General features: G+C 38.1%; 1 protein-coding gene across 1 annotated transcript in view; it reads left to right on the forward strand.

The window, feature by feature from the left end:
• Window positions 1–20,016, forward strand: part of LOC136870482 (uncharacterized) — a 251,138-nt gene extending 231,122 nt beyond the window's left edge. The window contains exon 15 of the mRNA XM_068227133.1: window positions 18,730–20,016. Within this exon, the coding sequence (XP_068083234.1) occupies window positions 18,730–19,460 (731 nt within the window). The 3' untranslated portion in view covers window positions 19,461–20,016. The remainder of the gene's footprint in view (window positions 1–18,729) is intronic.
• The last annotated feature ends 286 nt before the right edge of the window (window positions 20,017–20,302 follow it).

Here is a 20,302-nt window from a genome sequence, read left to right on the forward strand (position 1 = left end):
ATAACCTGCAACCGACAAAAAATTGTCAAAATGAAGCACAAACCATAACTACAGTACAGTGTGTAGGGTAGACATCTCCTTGTTTTATTGCTGTCACTGTGTAAATAAGATATGATGGTACAATTTATGTTAATACAGGCAGGTAGCAGGTAGGGACACTTTTCGGAGGCAGCCCTACCCAGGGAGTGGCGCCCCTGCCTGTGTGAGTCCCAGAGCACACTGACCCAGTGTGTAACGTCTGGTAAGGGTCCCAGCGCAGGGTTACGAGTGAAGACCTCAACGACTTCTACAGCGGAGAAGGTGGACTTCGGTATGGTGGAGATGGCGGAAGAGGCAGCCTTGTATTCAGGGATTAATATGAGTACAGCCTGCTGCCTTGTAGGTTGAGGTGACTGGACACCAAAGGCTAAGGGAGAAAACCCTGAAAGAAAATGTCCGTCTGTGTTAGGCTCAGCAGATCAACAGAGGGATTACTGAAGAAGTTGCTTTCAAGAATAATACGAGCCTCGGATGTAGGAATTCACGATGACATCAGTTTGGTGCGAATGACGGTTTACAGCCCAGTGTTACACCAGCTACCCAAACCAAATGAAGACAAAGTATCAGAGTGGGAACATTAAATATCCTGACATTGACAAACAAAACTGAAGAACTGGTCGACCTCATGCAAAGGAGGAAACTTCTCATCATGGGCCTGAGTGAAACAAAGTGGAAGAAAACTGGGAAAATGAATATCAGATTGGACTATAGTCTCTACTGGTCTGGAAATTAAGTAGTCTAAGAATGGAGTAGGAATTTTAATACATAAAGATATAGATGCTTGTAGTGGAGTTTGTTATTGAAAGGATAAATAAATTATCTCTGAACTTAGGAGGGAAAAAGTACAATGTGATCCAAGTCTATGCTCCACAGGTAGGATCCTCAAAAGAGGAAAGGGCCAACTTCCTTAATAACTTGGAAGAACACACTGAGTATGACAATCTAATTGTAATGGGTGATTTTAATTCACAAGTTGGCTCACAACGAACAGGATATGAATCCATACTGGGCCCTCATGGAATGGGAAGCAGAAATGAAAAGGGTGAATATATGCTAGATCTATGCATGAGAATCAACCTGATAGTAACACTTGGTTCAAGAAAAGAGACTCCCATAAAATCACAAGATATAGCTGGGATGATAAAATAGGTACAGTAATAGATTATATTCTGATAGATCAAAATGTATGGAAAAATGTCAATGATGTTACGGTCATTCCAAGTGAAGGCCTTGGTGGAGGCCATAGACTGTTGGTTGCAGTTATTGCAGAGAAAAGACCTCCCAAAGTCTGCAACAAGAGAGTCCCAAAAATAAAAACTTGGCGACTAACAGAGCCAAGTGTAAAGGAAGAATTCAGGGAAGGTGTCCGCAGGTTGTTGCCAAGAGAAGAACTGAAATTGGTAGATGAAGAATGGGATACTCTAAAGAAGGTTGTGGTTGGTACAGCAGAAAAAGTATATGGACGACAGAGTCAAATAAGAAAAACCTAAAGAAACTGCCTGGTGGAATGATATTAAAAAGGCTATCAATGACAAACTGTGCAAGAAGATCCTTATATCGAGCATGAACGCAGGGAGATCAACATGAAATAGAGGAGAAGCTGTCACTTTACAGAAAGAAAAAATTACACGTCAAACAGTTGGTTGTAGCTGAAAAGCAGAAATGCAAGGAAGATCTGGCTACCAAAATAACGCAGGATGGAAATAAAAAACTGTTATACAGTATTGTTAAGAATAGAACAACTCAAAATGAATCTATCCAATCTGTAGAACTTCTTAATGGTGAGGTGACTAGGGAAGACCAAAATATTACAGGAGTTCCAAAGGCACTTTGAAACTTTGCTGAACTGTTATGAAAATGTCACCCCATTAGACAACGAACCTTATGATTTTTATTTAATTTAATTTCGCACAATGTGCATAATTAGAGGACATACTCTTAAGCATTTTCACAGAATTTTGTCAGAGATATTTCTCTGCGCTTACATGTCATTACGTGATATGTCACATGGGTTATCACAAAGTTTGCACACGCATAGTTCATCCGGTTGGTGGTAGATGTCTCTCGTGCAGATAAGGTGGTGAAAACCATGAACAGCAAAACGCGTCATGAAGTGTCTCAATGCGTAATTGGCTTTTATCCATTCTCTGTAGACCATAGCATCTGTAGCGTAAAATTCAGGAAATATTTCTTCTCTTTTTCCTTGCAGTTCACAGAGTAGACTCTGGTATGGTTCTGTTGATGGAAGGCATAGGTTGTATCTCAAATCCTCAATTTAGAAGGATTCTCTGGCGAGAACATATGCCAGACGTGAGGGTGTATACTTTGAAATAAACAAGACCTTTTTCAGGAATCTTGCTTTTAATTTTTCGATTTCCTTCAGATTCTTCTTTCTTAATTTGTCCCAAATTAAAGTCAAACCATATGTCACTATTGGAGTGATTTTTAACTTGAAAATTTTTAACGCGGTACTTACTGATAACTTCCGTAAATTCGGTATACTGTTCATAGTTGATAAAGCAGCGATAACTCTCTCCCGAATATGGATACTGTATACGTTTCCGTGAGTCTGTAATGTGATTCCCAAATATTTGTAATGTGTTACGATCGATAGTGTGTCTCTTTTATAAATTATAACATCGTTAGCTGCCGATTTGCCTCCTTTCCTGAAAGTCAGACACAGTTTTATTTTTATTTAATTGAAGTTCGTCCTCGGTTGCCCATACTGAAAGTTTTTTGAAAGCCTCCTGGAGATTCGCTAACTCAGTGGATACAAGCACCACGTCATCCGCGTATGCGTATAATTTGACCTTTTCTGTTCTAATGCTCTGAGTTATTTCCGCAGTTACTATGTTAAATAGGAGCAGACTAGCGGATCAGCTTGCAAAAGCCCGTTTGTTTGTTCTATCAGATCTGATATATCAACATTTTCATCTATTTGTATGAAATTTTTGTTCAGAATGTTCCTTAAAATCCTCGTGATGTAATTTTTCCCAATGAGTTTTTCCAGTTTTATCGATTGCTATATTTCTATTCAAGAGGTCGAAGGCCTTAGTGTAGTCTATAAAGACAGCGTGTAGTTTACCTCTGTGGAATCGTAATGCATCTTCTATATCCCCTTGTAAACATTTTACCGCTTGGAGTGTTGATTATAATATATAATTTCGTGTGACTATTTCTAGCCGAGTGCAGCCCTTGTAAGGCAGACCCTCCGATGAGGGTGGGCGGCATCTGCCATGTGTAGGTAACTGCGTGTTATTGTGGTGGAGGATAGTGTTATGTGTGGTGTGTGAGTTGCAGGGATGTTGGGGACAGCACAAACACCCAGCCCCTGAGCCATTGGAATTAACCAATTAAGGTTAAAATCCTCAACCTGACCGGGAATCGAACCCGGGACCCTCTGGACCGAAGGCCAGTATGCTGACCATTCAGCCAACGAGTCGGACTGGAGTGTTGATTTACCCTTCATGAATCCAAATTGCTCTTCCGGTATTGATCCTTCTACCAAGCTGTATAGAAGTTTTGTTATAAGGCTTGTCAGTATTTTTAGGGCAGTACATTCGAGAGCTATTCCACGATATGCGTTTGGATCCCTAATGTTTCATTTCCCTTTGTATAAAATTTTAAGAGTAGAAAGTCTCCAGTTGTGAGGTATTTTTCCTTGCTTTATGCATCCATTGTATAGGTCTGTCCATATTTTCTTGAGATGGGTTGCTGTATCTTTAAGATTTTCGTTGTAAATTCCGTCTTTACCACAAGCCTTTTTTGTCTTTCGTTATGTTTATTACATGTTCTACTTCTTCTACCGTAAAGGGATTGAAATTAATCTCTGGATACTCATCTTTATTTAGCTCTTCTGGTCGAGTTTCTTTTGCTTGCAAGACTTTGCCGAAATGTTCTTTCCATATTTTAATCGGGATGTTGCTCAGAAAATGTGGTTGTTTGGGCAGTTCTGCTTTGTACCATTGTTGTTCTGCCTCTTCTATTTGTTTTTGCTCTTTGTCTTGAAACATTTCTTTTGCTTTCCTGATTGTTTTATAATTCTTTCTTGCATCATATTTTTGTAGGCATGTTTCTGTTGGCGTTATTCTCGCGCATCTCAGTGCCTTCAGTATGTCTTTCCTTCCTTTATAGCAGTTGTGATTAAACCAGGGTTTCGCTCTTCGATTTTGTTGATTATTATATATGACAGTATCTTTGATACATCTTTCTAAATTGGCAATGGCATTATCTATATTGCCTTCACGAATGTTTTCAGTTATTGCATCTGTATCCATTTCAGCTAATCTAATTAAGTCAACTCTTCTCCCCCTCTTGGGTTTTTCTTTTTCATTCTCGGTCTTTTGCAACTCTTCCAGTTTTATGATAGTGTCCACTGGTAGGTGCTTCCTTGCAACTATATTTGATAGTACCTTCTGTTGCGTTGACCTTACATTGCTGAAGACTAGATCAATTGCGCTGCAACCATTTACACATATATATGCTTTAGAGTCTCTTTTATTTACCATTATCAAGCCTTCGCTTTCTAAATACTAGACTTCGTTTTCCGATTTCTTTTGACTAATGTCGACTCTGCAGTTTAAATCTCCCATTAATATAGTTCTCTCGTTCCAATGTATCATATTTATTGCTGTGGCCAGTTCATCGATGATATTCTTTATATTCAGGCTGAAAGTAGATAGCGATTATTATGCATAGCTTTGTTTTTGCCATTAGAATGGTATCGGTTTCCATCATGACACTGAATGGGGACAGTCTAGCTTTTAATAGCAAGGCGATACCGCCTTTAGGTCTGCCACGTGGACCTTGTGTTGCGTGAGAATGTATGGAGTAAAAGTTTTTGGTGTTCCATTCTACGGTGAGGAATGTTTCAGTTAAGATTACTGCATCATATGGTTGGAATAGGTTTTCTGGTATCAAATCCAGGGCGTTTTTCAATCCTTCAATGTTCCAAAGTAGTGTCTTTAATGAATCTGGGGTGCAATTTTTATTAATTTTTACGGTATCAATTTTTGCATTTTTATGGATGTTCTTATTTTTGTTTGCATTGGTTTTATCTTCACATGTAAGCTTCCAGGTTGGTTCCCTGAATTGGCCTCTTTCTGTGTCGACGTTGGAAACGAAAAGGCCTCACAATCACTGCTTTAGGTCAAAATCTTGACTCTTCTGTTGCCTTTAATAGCCTATATGGGAATCCTATTTTGAACGATTTATAAGTACCCGGTGAACTTAATTCCTCACATACTATATTTTCTTCTATTCCTTTCTGTTGAAGGAAGTTTTTGACGCTTTCTGTTGTGGTGCTTTTGGATAGTTTACCCAAGTATAGCCATGCATTCCTTTCTGCTGCTTGAATCGTGTTGTCCATAGAGGTTCTTATGATGAACTGTTGGTAGCGCTTACTTCTTCTGTTATTTATTTCTTTGTAACTGTTATGTTCATCTTGTTCACCACTTTTATTGCAATGGTGTTTGAAGTTTTGTCCTACATATTCTATATTCGAGTCGTGGATGGTAGCTTTTGTTTCGCTGATGATAGGTTGCTCCACTGATTTTGGAGTTTCCTCTGTCATTTTGGCAGCACAAATACCACTAGTCTGACAAGGTTAGAAGCTGAAAAACAACACATCAACTGGATCAGATGAATTAAGTGTTGAGATGATCAAAGCACTAGGAGAGGTAGGACAGCAGTGAATGTACAGGGTACTAAATAGAATCTGGAAAGAGAATGTAATACCCAATGACTGGAAGCAAGGAGTCATCATCCCATTGTTGAAGAAAGGTGATAGAAAGAAATGTACCAACTACAGAGGTATAACTCTGCTGTCACATGGCCTCAAAATCTATGAATCCATCCTTGAGAGCAGGATTAGAAAATATGTTGAACCTACACTTGAGGAGGAACAACATGGATTTATACCTCGTAGATCAACTATAGACCTCATTTTTTCCACCAGAATGCTCTATGAAAAGTATTGGGAGAAAGGTAAAACACTTATAACCGTTTTTCTGTACATCGAGAAAGCATATGACCATGTACCACGTAGGCATATATGGGAATGTTTGAGACATAAGAAAGTGCCCGATGACATCATAGCACGAGTACAACGATTATATGATGAAACCAAGTGTTGTGTCCAGGTCCAGGATTTAAGGTCAGGTTGGTTTGAAACGAAGAGTGGAGTCCAGCAAGGAAGTTGTCTTTCACCACTTCTCTTCATAATCATAATGCATGAAGTTTTAAAAGCAGTTAAGAGAAAGGATCCAACAACTAATGCCCTGGTTTTTGCTGATGATGTAATGGTATGGGGTGAGACAGAAGCGGAAGTACAAACTAGACTAGAAGAAGCGGAAGTACAAACTAGACTAGATCTCTGGCATGAAGCTTTTACAACCTTTGGTCTCAAAATCAGCAAAAGAAAGACAGTTGGCTTGGTGATGAGTAGAAACTCTCCAACGGTTCATCTAAGAATTGGAGATGAGGAGATGGATATTGTAGACAACTTCCAGTATTTAGGTAGTGTTCTGTCATCAGACAATACCATACATCAAGAGATTAGTAACAGAATACAGAAAGCTTCCAAATTCTATCACGCTGTACGTCAAATACTTTGGGATGAAACATTTATGTTAGTTTCCAAGATCAGCTTGTACTAAATATATCTAGTACCTATATTGACGTATGGCCTGGAAGCAGCAACACTTACCGGACCAACAAAGAGTCGTCTTCAGGCAACATAAATGAAGTTTCTCAGTTCTTGTCTACAACAAACAAAAGCGAATAAAATAAGGAATGTGGATATCCGACAACAGCTTGGATTGGAAAAAAGCTTGCTGGAGACTCTAGAAGTGAAGAGATTGCAATGATATGGTCAGATGAAAAGAATGAACCCTCACAGGACTCCTCGAACATAATTTGACCACAATGTTCCTGGGAAGAGACCATGAGGAAGACCTCGTGATGTTTGGGAAAAACAGATAATGAAGGACCTTGAAATTAGAGATGCGAACTGGTGTTGCATATATGAGCAGCATCTGTGGATGGATAGAACAAACTGGAGGAGGCTCGTTCACAACCGCACCCGGCTTGCTGGAGAGAAGAAATTATGATGATGATGATGACAGGCAAAGATCTCTTTGGAAAAGGTGTGCTTTTTACTGAAAGATTTAAGGTAAACCCCCATTTAAGGATTAAAAAATCAGATCCGTGTAAGAACGTTAGAGGTTCTACTGTAGTGTCAAATGGTAAAAGAAGTCCATAAAAGCACCGTCAAGAACAGATCTGTTTAAAGACAAAAACCAGTCTTGCACTTCCTCCTCTGCTTATTGTCAACGCGGTGGGGGACCTGGCTTAGCGCTATAGTATACTATGCAGACAATTTTGAAAGCTTTGCGTCCATTGTGAATGCGCTAAATAAAGACAGGTCGTCAGTCGAGATTCTTCGAGAGTTGCTGAAAGACAGCTCTTTGAAAAATTATTTGGTGTTCATACCTACCAATCTAAGCTTCTAAAACCATAGACATAATTGAAAAATCCACTGACCTGTTGTCCAAACCAGTGAAGGGAGCGTGTGCTGTTGAAAATAAATTAAATTTACTTTCGGCTTTGCAGGTACAGGGACCGTCAAAGGTCAAATATAAAAATTTGTTCTGCAAAAACAGAGGGTTTAAAAAATGTGCGAAGGTACTCAAGTATTGGAGGGTTCTGATGTTTGTGAAATTGATTGGCGTTAGTTTTGGTGATATTCCTCTCTTTAATTATGCACATCTGGCATCCTGTGATGTGGAGCGATCATTTTCACAGTATAAGGCGTTCCTTAGAAATAATCGGCATGCATTTTTGATGGACAATTTGGAGGTGACCTTTGTTGTTCACTGCAATTTTGAGACAACTTCTACCAGTTAATATTCCAATGTGTGATTGGTGAATACAAACTGCTACAATTTTTTCAATGATAGGTTGTTTTTCAAATATTTAAGCAAAACCTTACCTTTTTTGCATATACTACAATATTTACTCAGCCACATTAAAAATTAATATACCATACCATACTTTTCCATACACAGACATCCATTTGCCAGGAGCATGTTTGGTAGCACCCTATTTTAATACAAAATTTTTATACTTATGCACCTCTTGAATGCGAGTGTTTCTGATTTTAAAGCAGAATATTTTTAACCTTTTATTAAATATTTTTAAGTTTCATCACATAAAAAGTAAATATTTTAAAACTTTTCAGGACATAAAAATTCGCTCCATAACTCACTGATATGAGAAAATTTGTTGTTTAGTTTGCCGCTTGCTTCTCATTCGCTCTTACATGTAAATGCAAAGAGAATATTTATACAAATTTAAAAGTAAACAATGTAATTAGGAAATGTACGCATATAGAAAATTGTCTCGAACTGTTAATGGCCCAAAGTGAAATACAAGTGATGGCTCCAATATTACTGTTCAGTTAAAAATAACTTGCCTAACTGCAGTGGTTGGGTGTCAACATGCATACTGGAGAAAGAGAACTTCAATTTTTTTGTGCCGCTTTTATGAACTAGTAACATCGAATTGTCATTCAAAACATGTAATCCAAATTTTTACATGATCTCGCGCATCTCTGTTCCCTTCTTCCCTCATTTCCTCATTCTGCAGGGGTCATGGACTGGGAATTGGACAATATTTGGTGCGCGTGCAATTAGTATCTGCTTGTCTGACCTCTATGACCCCAGCGGACACAAGTTTTCTGACTGCAGTGTTAATCAGTGTCTGCCTTACTTTATTGTTGTTTTTGATAATATTTTTACTTTTCAGCAAAATGCATCGTAGAATATTGCTACTGAAAAGCCAGAGATTTTTTTAATGTTATTTTTTTTTCCTTTTCAACTAAATGCGTGGTAGAATATTACTACTGAAATGCCAGAGATTTTTTTAATGTCTTGGACCATATGGGAAAATCTAAAATTATTTGCTTGGGGCTTGGCGTCTTAAGTTTCTTTCAAAAATAAGATAGAAATATTGACTTGATTTTACACTTGTTTGTTCCTTTCCAATACGTAAGTTAAATTTTGAGGTAGTTAAACACTACGAAGTCTGTGCTATGCTACATACATTGCACAAATATTCCTTCTACTCATTATTTTGAAATAGTTTTCTAATCAAAATAATACAATATTATAGCGATATATATTTCAGTGGATTGAACACATAATAAGGGAACAAAGGAAATTACTCAATGTATCTTTTTCTTTATCTGAGCTTGAGATGATAGTCATTAGCCACTGATTCTCTTTCCCCAAGGTAGGGGGTTCGACCCAATTGAGCTCAGTGGTGTTTGAGGGTTTTTAAATGTAACAACTTTTCCTTGTTTTCTTATAAGTTCAAGAGCTTCTGAAGACAAAATTCTGACACTCCATTGTCATTAATACTGTAAACAATTACAACAGACATTATTGTGCTTACATAAAAATATTGAAGCCATAACAGATATCACATATATAAATGAAAGAATGATCAAAGCCAGAGTGAAAATTTGCAGTAACAGTCTCACAATAATCCAAGTATATGCTCCGCAGACAGGATATAATGATGACGAAAAGCAAGAGTTCCTCGAGATTTTGGAGGACCATGTACAAGAGTATAATATTATGACAATAGGGGATCTAAATGCCCAAGTTGGAGTAGATAGAACAGGGTATGAAGAGATAATGGGGTCCTTTCAATATGTGGGAAGAAATACTGAAGGTGAGAATGTCCTAGATTTCAGTGCCAGATTTCAGTGCCAGAAATAACATGATAATAAGACACCTTCTTCAAGAAACAAGACAGCCATAAAATAACCAGATACAGCTGGGATGAACTAAAACAGTCATTGATTATGTAATAACAGATAGAAAAAGTGGAGAAGGCATGAGAAATGTAAAAGTTATTCCCAGTGAATGTTTAGACAGCAATCACAGGCTACTAATAGCTGACTTGAACTATGGGGTTATGAGAACACCAAGTACACAGAAAATACCAAGAATAAAAGATTGGAAATTGAAAGATGTGGCAAATAAAAAAGCTTTTCAAGAGTTAGTAATGGAAAAGGTACTGAAGAATGAAACACAAAGTGCACAGGAGGAATGGAACCGTTTAAAACAACATTAGTGAGTTGTGCAGCAGAAGTCTGTGGCAAAACAAGAGGAAGAAAGAAGAGAGACCAGTTGGTGAAGTGAAAAAGTAACAGAAGCTATTACAGACCGAAATATGGCAAAGAAACATGATGTTGAGAAGCAAAAACAAATGCAAGGTGTCTTACCACAAGATAACAAAAAAATAGCAGACCACGAACAAATATATAAAGAAATTATTAGTGAAGAGAATTGTGAAGGAAGAGAAGGATAACAATTGGGAGATGTCCACACAAAAAGTAGAGGACTCAAAAGGGAATCAAAAGATGTTGTATGGAATATTGAAGAGTAGGAGATCAGACAAAGAGGATATTAAAGCAATTGGAACACAGGATGGAGTCCTAATCTGGAATATAGAAAACATCACAGAAGAAATGGGAAACTATTTCGTCAAGTTGCTAAATGGCAATGAAGAAGAAAAGCACGAAAACAATGAACCTATCAAACATGGAGAAGAAGAAAGACCAATTACGTGGTCAGAAACAGAAAATGCCCTAAAACTTATGAAAGGAGGAAAATCACAAGGAGTAGATGGATTATCTGCAGATATATTCAAAGCGGCAGGCATACAAGGTCTTCAATGGCTACATCGAACACTAGGAGTAATCTGGAGAGAAAATAAGATACCAGATGAACGGAAAAAAGGATTGATCATATCAGTATTCAAGAAAGGAAGCATAAGAAAGTGTACAAACTACAGAGGAATTACCCTGCTACCACAATGCCTCAAGATATTGGAAAAGATCATAGCAAAGAGATTAAGAACAAGGATAGAATATCAGTTCGAAGAAGAACAACATGGCTTCAGAGGCAACAGAGGAGCAATAGACCTCATTTTGGATGTTAGACAACTAATGGAAAAGTACTGGGGGAAAAAGGGAAAGATCTAATAGTAGTGTTCCTAGATATAGAAAAAGCATATGACAGTGTACCAAGGAGCAAAATATGGGAATGTCTGCATAAGCTAGGGGCTCGAAGTACTCTAATTCATAAGATCCAATTGCTATACAAAAACTGTGAAAGTAATGTACAAATAGGGAATGGTAGATCTGAATGGTTCCATACAAAGAGGTGTACAACAGGGCAGTGCACTATTTCCACTACTTTTCCTTACACCCATGGATGTAATCATTAAAGAAATTAAAGCTGCAGAACCTGGAGATTTGAATGCATTAGTGTTTGCAGATGATGTTGCCATTTGGGAAGTAACAGAGCAAGAAGTCCAAAGGAAATTAGATTGCTGGGTCAACAAATTTAAGGAATATAAGTTAACTGTGAGTAAGAAGAAAACAGTAGCAATCAAATTGAGTAGAACACCCAGCGAATGTGACCTCAAATTTCATGGAGAGAGAATTGAATGTGTAGAAAGCTTCAGCTATCTTGGAAGTATTGTATCGAACCAGGGGAGTACTAAATTGGAAATCCAGAACAGAGTGACAAAAGATTGCACGTTCTTCTATCAGGTACGAAATCTAGTGTGGGACAAAGCTGTTCCCGTAATAGCCAAACAAATAATGTACAAATTTTACCTCCGGCCAATTGTGACATATGGGGTGGAGACCTGTGTGTTATTGAAAAGACATCAGCAAACTGCAAGCATGGGAAATGCAATTTTTACAATCTGCTATGCAAAAAAAACAAGAGACAGAATTAGAAATTACACTCAAGCGACCTGTACAATGGAAGAAATCCTACGCATTGCACCGTTGAAATGGTTTGGGCATGTGCAAAGAATGGAAGAGACTAGAAACCCCAGACAATACTTCGAAATGGCAGTACCTGGAAGGAGACCTGTTGGACGTCCCAGAAGAAGGTGGCTGGACCAACACTGCAGGAATTTAGGTTATGCTTACCTCCATAACTCGCACTTCCCTCATTATTCACAGCGTTGTATTCAAAATCACCTCCGACATTGCAATCCCTCATATCTAGGGGGGAACTTTACTAATATGTAGACAATCTTACGTATTCGCGCAAATATGAAATACGCGGGAACATGTGGTAGGCTGTAAAACTAACTCCAGTCATAATGAAATGTAAGAATTTGTTTCGAATTCATACGTCAATAATATGTTCATTTGCGCATTAACTTATAATTAACATACCTTCATTATCGTCTTCATTCTGAGTATCTTTGCTAACATCACCCTCCAAGCCACTATCGCCACATAAAATATCGAAAATATCACTTTCGTCAAGCACATACAGTAGAGTCCCGTTAATCCGAACCCCGTTAGTCCGAAAGTCCGTTTAATCCAAACTGAAATATCCAATTTAAAAAAAAATCTCCTTATTGAAATGAAAGAACATATTATAGAATGAAGATTTACTTGCATTTTGTTATTGATATTTTACTAGAGTAACTTAATGTAAACAAAATTACAAATCATAAACCATCAATCACTGGTCGTTTATCTTTACAAAGTCTGTAAGTTTATTTTGCTGTAGTGACTGGAACCTACTCGAAGATGCAGTGTTAAACCAGCGTCTCATAAACATCACATCAGTGGACGTAGCAGCGGAGTGTTTCTCGACGTAGCGTATGGCAATTTCTAAGGCGGCCGCGGCATCTGAACGTGACACTATTGTTCATTGTGGTCTTCTTCGTCGTCGTCACTCTGTTACTTATCAACTCCAGATTCTTTCTCCACCATAGCTACAATTTCTTGGTAATTGATAAGTTAGCTTCCATACACTCGCTAATGTCATTTCCATTGTCGTTTTCTCCTCTACGGATTCTTAACTACCCTACTGTAATTTTATACAGTATCTTATTAATGTAATAGCTAAAGAATGGACATTTCAAATTACAGTATGTACTGTATTGTAGAAACCATCTTCCTCAGACGGTTGAGACACTGGCCTTCTGACCCCAACTTGGCAGGTTCGATCCTGGCTCAGTCCGGTGGTATTTGAAGGTGCTCAAATACGTCAGCCTTGTGTAAGTAGACTTACTGGCACGTAAAAGAACTCCTGCAGTAGAAAATCCCGGCACCTAGGCGTCTCAGGAAACGGTAAAAGTAGTCGGCGGGACGTAAAAACAATAATATTATTATTAGAAAATATTTTCCGGTTAATCCGAAAATTTCATAATCCAAACAGACTCCGGTCCCAATTAGTTCGGATTAACGAGACTCTACTGTATTTGACGCAAGAAGCTATGTCTTAGAGCTCACTGAGTGACATCATCTATTGATGCATGCTGGTCGAAAATATTGTAAATTCTCTGACTTACATATATAATACTGCCATCTGCTTAAATACTCTCATAACTAATAACACGATGTATCCACCAGAATACGTCCATAGGTCATTCTCGATTTTTAGTGAATTGTCAAACCTTACTACGGGCTATGCCCGCAGCACGGCCTGAGCGTAATTTCGGCCGCTGCGAGCTGGGCTCGCAGTTAGACTAGAAAGAGTTAATAGCCCAGGCAAGCTCTACCAGGTTTACATCGCACATATAGGGTAGCAACCAAACAGCAGTGCAACCTGAGGCTGTACATTTGCATCATTTCCAAAACTTTTTCATTAGGTTTGACAACTCTATTACTTTCTAAGGTGCTGGTTTCCTTGTGGATTCCTCTCATTGAACTCTTTCCTTTCTCAGCAAAGTTACATAGTTTATTTGCACTAGGAGAAGGTACCATATTTTTCTGTACTGAGTGGTAAGGGGCATTGTCCAACACTGTAATGAATGAGAAAGGGAGATTAGGTTCAATTTCTTTTTGGACATGCTTCCCAAAATTCAGTTTGTATACCTCTGATAATCACTACTAGTACTTCCAGCTTTGTTTCTTAAAAATTGTTCACACTGCCAGCACTTGCTATCATTAGGCTGTTGCGAGGGTTTGCACTTGTTTGCACTCCCATTTCATCTTCACCAATACTTTCCGAAAGTCATGTTATCTATCCATGGCTCATCAAGGTAATGAATATTTCAACCACTTTGCCTAAGCTCTTCAATTTTTATCAAATGATTATGCCAACACAATCAAATATTAGGATTGTAGCCCGCCTGGCGGCCATGATCGTGAAGGTGCTGAAGTCTAAACGGTCTGACACCGAGGTTAGCCGGTTCGAGTCCCGTTGGTTGAAAACATTTTCACTATCAGAATGTTGGCCGGCAGGGTAGGGGAGGTGGTGGTATAAAATTTCTAATCACTAGATTGCATGCCAAAAGCCTGGATTAAATTCCAAACCTCTCCACAGTGCTCATATGGAGTGAGGGCATATGTCGCTGTTGATAGTGATTTGTCCGTCGGATGGGGATGTTAAGCCTTGAGCAGACCCCTTAGTGCTATTTGACAGGAGTAGACTATGTGCTGGCACCGGGTTTCACCCTCTCCCTACTATCATATATTACGTCATTCATTTCATCTCAGTAACTCCTACGATGAGGTTGATGTCAGGAAGGGCACTCGGTCATAAAAACCTGCCACAATGGATTCATCTCGCCTCATACCCGACCCTGTAGGGAAACGGGGCGAGGGTTGGACAAACAATCAAATATTAGGATTTTCAATGAGCCCTTTCCTTAAGACTTTGTCCATCTGAACCCTTAAATGTAAACTTTCTCCCCACAGAAAATCAATTTCATCTTTCACAGTGGACAATAATTTAGGAATAGTTGGTACTCATTTCTCTTCTGCGCAAAATGAGTGTATTGCCTCACTTAAGCAACTATCTTTTGTCTCTAATTTTCACCAAATTTCTCCCATACTACAGCATAATACTAGGCTCTTTTCATGGCCTGACACAACAGATATGCTGAACTTCCTTAATTATTAAGCCCCATCTTCGTCACACTTCCGTATAATATTACTTATAAATTTACATCCTTTAGAATTCACAACTATCTTGCAGGTTCTTACCAACTTGTTGGTATAGAACACTTCATTATGGTTAAAAGTACAGCTGAAATCTATCTGTTCTTGGCTGCGACTGGGTACAGTCTGCATTTTATATATTTGTGTAAGAAGAGAGGGGAGTCTTGCCAAGATGATGATATTATTGAAAAGAGGTCGGTAACATAAAACAAAGATTGTACATTAACCCTCAAATGGTCTATGTAAACGACTGGTTACGGTCACACGATTTTCAGGATTTTTGTATACTTTCATTAAAAATTATTAAAAATAGGTTTTAAAAGGAAATCACGCAGTGTAATACATTTTATTAAATCAAAATATCATAGGATATTGAAATAAATATATTTTTGTTTTGTACCTTTCATTATATCTTTACAGCCACCCTGAGTTTCCAAAAAAATGTTCCAAAATGATATTATCAAAATGTTTGCGCCCATACCAGACACTAAAATACTCGACTTACCCGAGAAAGTCAAATCACAATGTTGTTTACAATTTTATGCACTTCAAAAAAATATAAATACTTCTGATGTTATATTCACAAATAAAGACATATATACACAAGCACTAGAACACCTCCGCAAAGTCACTCAGAGGAGCTACCAGAATTAGACTGCTCTCTCCTTTTTCTTTCTCTCCTTTCAGGCCTCCTAAAGTGCTGTAAATTGTGGTAACACCCCCTGTGAACTACCTAGTTACAACCAGGGCACAAATACCGGGTCCTTCCCCTTTTTTTGTTGGTCCACAGATTACGCATAAACGTTCCAGCTTTCCAAGAAGTCTGTCATTATCACTCATATCACTCGCGCCACTCATTATTTCATCCAACATTTTCCGAATGGGACTTGAACTTAAATTACTTGGGACTTGAAACTAAATTACTCGCCATTTCCGCAAATAACTGATAAAAACAGCGCGTACAACACGACACCGTGACGCGGCAAGGCGCCATATTGTACTTCGCAGTTAGGTAGCGAGCCTAACAGCTAAATTTTAAGAACGCAGTTCATTTAAACGGCAGTCTACAGCCTAGCAACTAGAGTAAAAAGAGAGACTGGAATCTGCTGTTTAAAATGATACTACATAGAGCACATTTGTGTGTTACTACGCATAACGAGAGAGTGTCTAATGAACGGCTGCAAAACAGTCGATGTATCGTCGTTGACCACAACAACGTGTACAAAAAGGGCGATGCAACGTCGTTTAACCATTTGAGGGTTAATAGCACGGGGATCCCAAGATACAGATGTTGCTCGGAATCCAGTTATATATTCCATCTTCTTCTACAGACATACAAAGTGAGTTTCGCTCATCAGTTGGCCGTCAAGTGCGCCCAGCTTATCTGCGTCCCATTGACTCATCACTCCCCACTCCGCGGTATAGCAACAAGGATAGCACTTTACTCACTTTATCCATGCATGATGTGAGATAACGATTAGAGTTAATAAAATTTAAAAATAAGCTTGTACCTTTTGACAGGAGATGTTGTGAATGTTCTCCTCCTGCATCCGCACATTTCTGGCATAGTCTTGTGAAACTGATTCACATGCATAAGTTCGTCTTCTGTAATTGAGGCTATTTCTCCCTGGATATGTTCTTTCTGTTTCTCCAGCGTGTGAGGGTTTCTTGCGTATACTTTATTTTTTAAGCTCTACCATAAATAAGTCACAAGCAGTTAAATCTGGGAAGCATGACAGCCAGAAGTCCTTTTTTTTTTTTTTGCGTCGCACCGACACAGATATGTCTTATGGCGACGATGGGATAGGAAAGGCCTAGGAATGGGAAGGAAGCGGCCGTGGCCTTAAGGTACAGCCCCAGCATTTGCCTGGTGTGAAAATGGGAAACCACGGAAAACCATCCTCAGGGCTGCCGACAGTGGGGCTTGAACCCACGATCTTCCGATTACTGGATACTGGCCGCACTTAAGCGACTACAGCTATCGAGCTCAGTGTCTGTACTAAAAACACTGTCTTCAAAATTTCTTCAATTAAGTTTAATGTATGCGCAGTGGTAGTGTCTTGCTGAAAATATCTATTTTGACAGTCCGTGTCAGTCAGTTCATCAAAAGATAGTTTGAGTATATTATCGCTGTACCTTTGTGCATTAATTGTGCCATGAAAAGAGATAGGTCCTGTAATTCTGTATTCATTTACTGCTCACCATGCTCTGATCCATTCATTATGTAGAGGAATTTTGTATATGCGATGGAGATTTTCTGTACTGCAGTATCTGTTATACTGCATTGAAACATACCTATGTAAATGGAATAATGCTTTGTCAGAGAAAAATATTAAGCGTGGATCAGTTATTTCATCATGAACGTGAGGAGGGTGTGACAGCTAAAAATGATCAAAAACAACCAATATTGGTGAAAAATCCATGGTTTTCAGGGTCACCGAGATGAATTGTAACACTATGGATGCCATTTAAGTCCAAGTTCAGCATCTGTCAACTTGGGGGTTGAGAAGAGGTGAAAAAGGAAATGTCTAAAATGGCAGAGATTAGAGCTGAATCCATAGTTTTCAGGGTCACTAGTCTGATTGGTGTCAGTCCTGTCTGTTGGAACAGTGTAAATCACATCTATAGCATGAGATGTAAATACATAATTATGACTTACTTTTATTATTTATTTCAAAGGATCAACTACTTCCCAGACAAGTTGCCACAAAGGCAAAGTTTAATACAAAACGAAATAATCTCAAACTAAAACTTGACATTGAACACTCAACAATAACACTAAATCTGGGAAATATTTTGTAAAATATCGGTATTACAATAAAGAAACCTACAAAATTTCACTTCAAGCAGGTAATACAAAATCCTAAAAGTAAATATTAAAAAAATACCTGATCAGAGCCAGGTATTGCAAGGTATTGCAGCTAGTAAATGTATAAAACACTGTAGATCAACACACAAACTGAACAGAAAGAGGTCAATATGTTTGTGCCACTTTTATAAACTTGTAATACAGAATTGTCACCACATGCTTACATTGTGCATCTCTCTTCCCCTCTTCCCTCACTTCATCATCCTACAGGGGGTCACGATATGAGAATCTAACAGTATTATGTTTGTGATCTGTGTGATACCTAAAGCAGGATTTTTCTGTAGCATATAATTCACTGCTGTTGGATTAAAAATTAGGTTTCCAGTAGGGAACTGTAATTCGTTTCAGATAGGTTAATCAAAATTGATAGTCTCAAGACTTTCCGGTCTTCAAAATTCAAGCATTTCACCCAAATGTGCTAACAGGCTTGTAGGTTGAATTTCTGTATCTTTCCAAGATGCTGGCTAGTACACTCTTTAGACACCTGTGCAAGCCTCATTTGTGACACATGGATTGGCAGTGCACTAGGGGAAATAAGATTGTCCACTTACTAGAAATGCCTGCCTAACCCGCTCCCAGCATCTTGGAAAATTGTAACATCCAACTGTTGAGCTCGTTTTCACACTAGGGTGAAACGTAGTTTTTTGAAATTTTTTTTAACTCTATTAGTTTGGTGTTGAAATTTCCATTGGTGGCTAATGATTTCCAAGATGTAAATGTGCCTAAGTTTTATCCTAAATTGATTTACATGCCGGTAAATTTCTTTGTTTAATATTTATAATAGAATGTGTTCATCTCTGAAAATTATATACTCTTGTGTTTCTTTCAGAAAGAGAAGGAGCTGAAGAAATTCAACTGCCCGTTACTACTTTGCATGTGGAATCCAGTACCCCTACTACTGCAGGTCATAAAATGCCACCGAAGGCTCTGCTTACTGACAGAAAGCAGCCTAATGAGGATGAAAGTCCTCCTCCTAGAAGATTTCCATTATCCGTTGTGGCCAACTTATTTCCTGAAAGCAGCTCAGACTCGGATAAGAAGACACGGAAAGTTAAGAATCATCGGGAGCAAACTAAATTGAAAGTTACAAAATCATCTGCAGTAACCCATAGAAGTGATAGCTCTAGTTCTGCAGATCTTCCTGATATAGTGTCAAAATCTCCTACTGTGTTAGGGAACCAGGAAGTTACTAGCACAATACATAATGAAGTATTTTCCTCCAGTGAGAATGAAAATAAAGATGAAAGTCCTGTATTTTTAGTTGCAGACAAAATGACCAAGATATTAACTGTATCACAGACTTCTAACACCAGACAGATGTCAACAAAAATGTCAAAGCCTGCACCTAAAAGCAAATCTCAGACTACTAAGAAATTGCCTGCAAAGTCTGTTTTATCTTCTGAGAAAGCAGAGAAAGATTTGCCCAGAACTACCAGTCAAAAGAAGATAGCTGTAAAAATTCATGTAGATAAAGAAGATAAGGTACCTGTAACAAAAAGGAAGAAGAATGATCCAGCAAGTGTCTCTGCTCTTCCTCTTAGGAGGAGATTAGCAAAATAATGATAATTTGTTTAGCTGCTTATTATTTAATGTTAGAGTAGAAACTGACAGAATTTAGTGGATTAGTAGCCATTCTGCTAGAGTTCTGTTTTCTGAAATGTACCTCTTTGATAACCATTAAAAATTGTCTCCCGCTGTTTCTGACGTCATGAAAATAAAAATCAGAATGCGTAATAATTGATATAGTCCCTCTTCTTAACTTGTATTTGTTTGTTTAATTAAGGTTTCATAAAAGTGCATTATTTGTTAGTTTTCCTTGTACAGAAAAATTCTCATTGAATGTCTTACTAAGGAGTTTGGTTTGTTTTGTTTTACGCATTACTGGACACATTCTCTTAATGATGGTAAAACACATTCAAGATACACCAAACAAGAATTTAGTGTTATGTGGTATTGTGGATGGTATCAACATTAAAGAATATCAGTACTCATGAATTGACAGAGTTATAAAGAGAGTTGAAGTAAAACAGTGGATTATTACCAGTTGTCCCTTGCATGAAACACTTTGTTGGCTAAAACATGAGCAATATGGTATTAAACTTTCATTTTGTGTGTTTCCATTGCCGTTTGATTTACTGCCTGAGAGATAAAAGTATAACATTCAGCTCATAACATAGTATTTGTATGTGCTGGGTTATTGCAACATTTCCTCTTTCCTTTCCATTTTACATGTAGTTGATATTAATGCATAGTTAAACTGTAGTATTTTTAATGTTGAACTTGGTTATTTCTCCACTTTTGGTGGGGGGATTTGGGCACATTCAGTTTCTTAGGGTTGAAGGAATGGTATGGTTTTTTTTTTTTTTCATGTAGTGTGCCTACCATTGTTATTTTTAACTACT

The sequence above is a fragment of the Anabrus simplex genome, chromosome 1 (genome assembly GCF_040414725.1).
Source record: "Anabrus simplex isolate iqAnaSimp1 chromosome 1, ASM4041472v1, whole genome shotgun sequence".
Classification (NCBI taxonomy): Eukaryota; Metazoa; Arthropoda; class Insecta; order Orthoptera; family Tettigoniidae; genus Anabrus; species Anabrus simplex.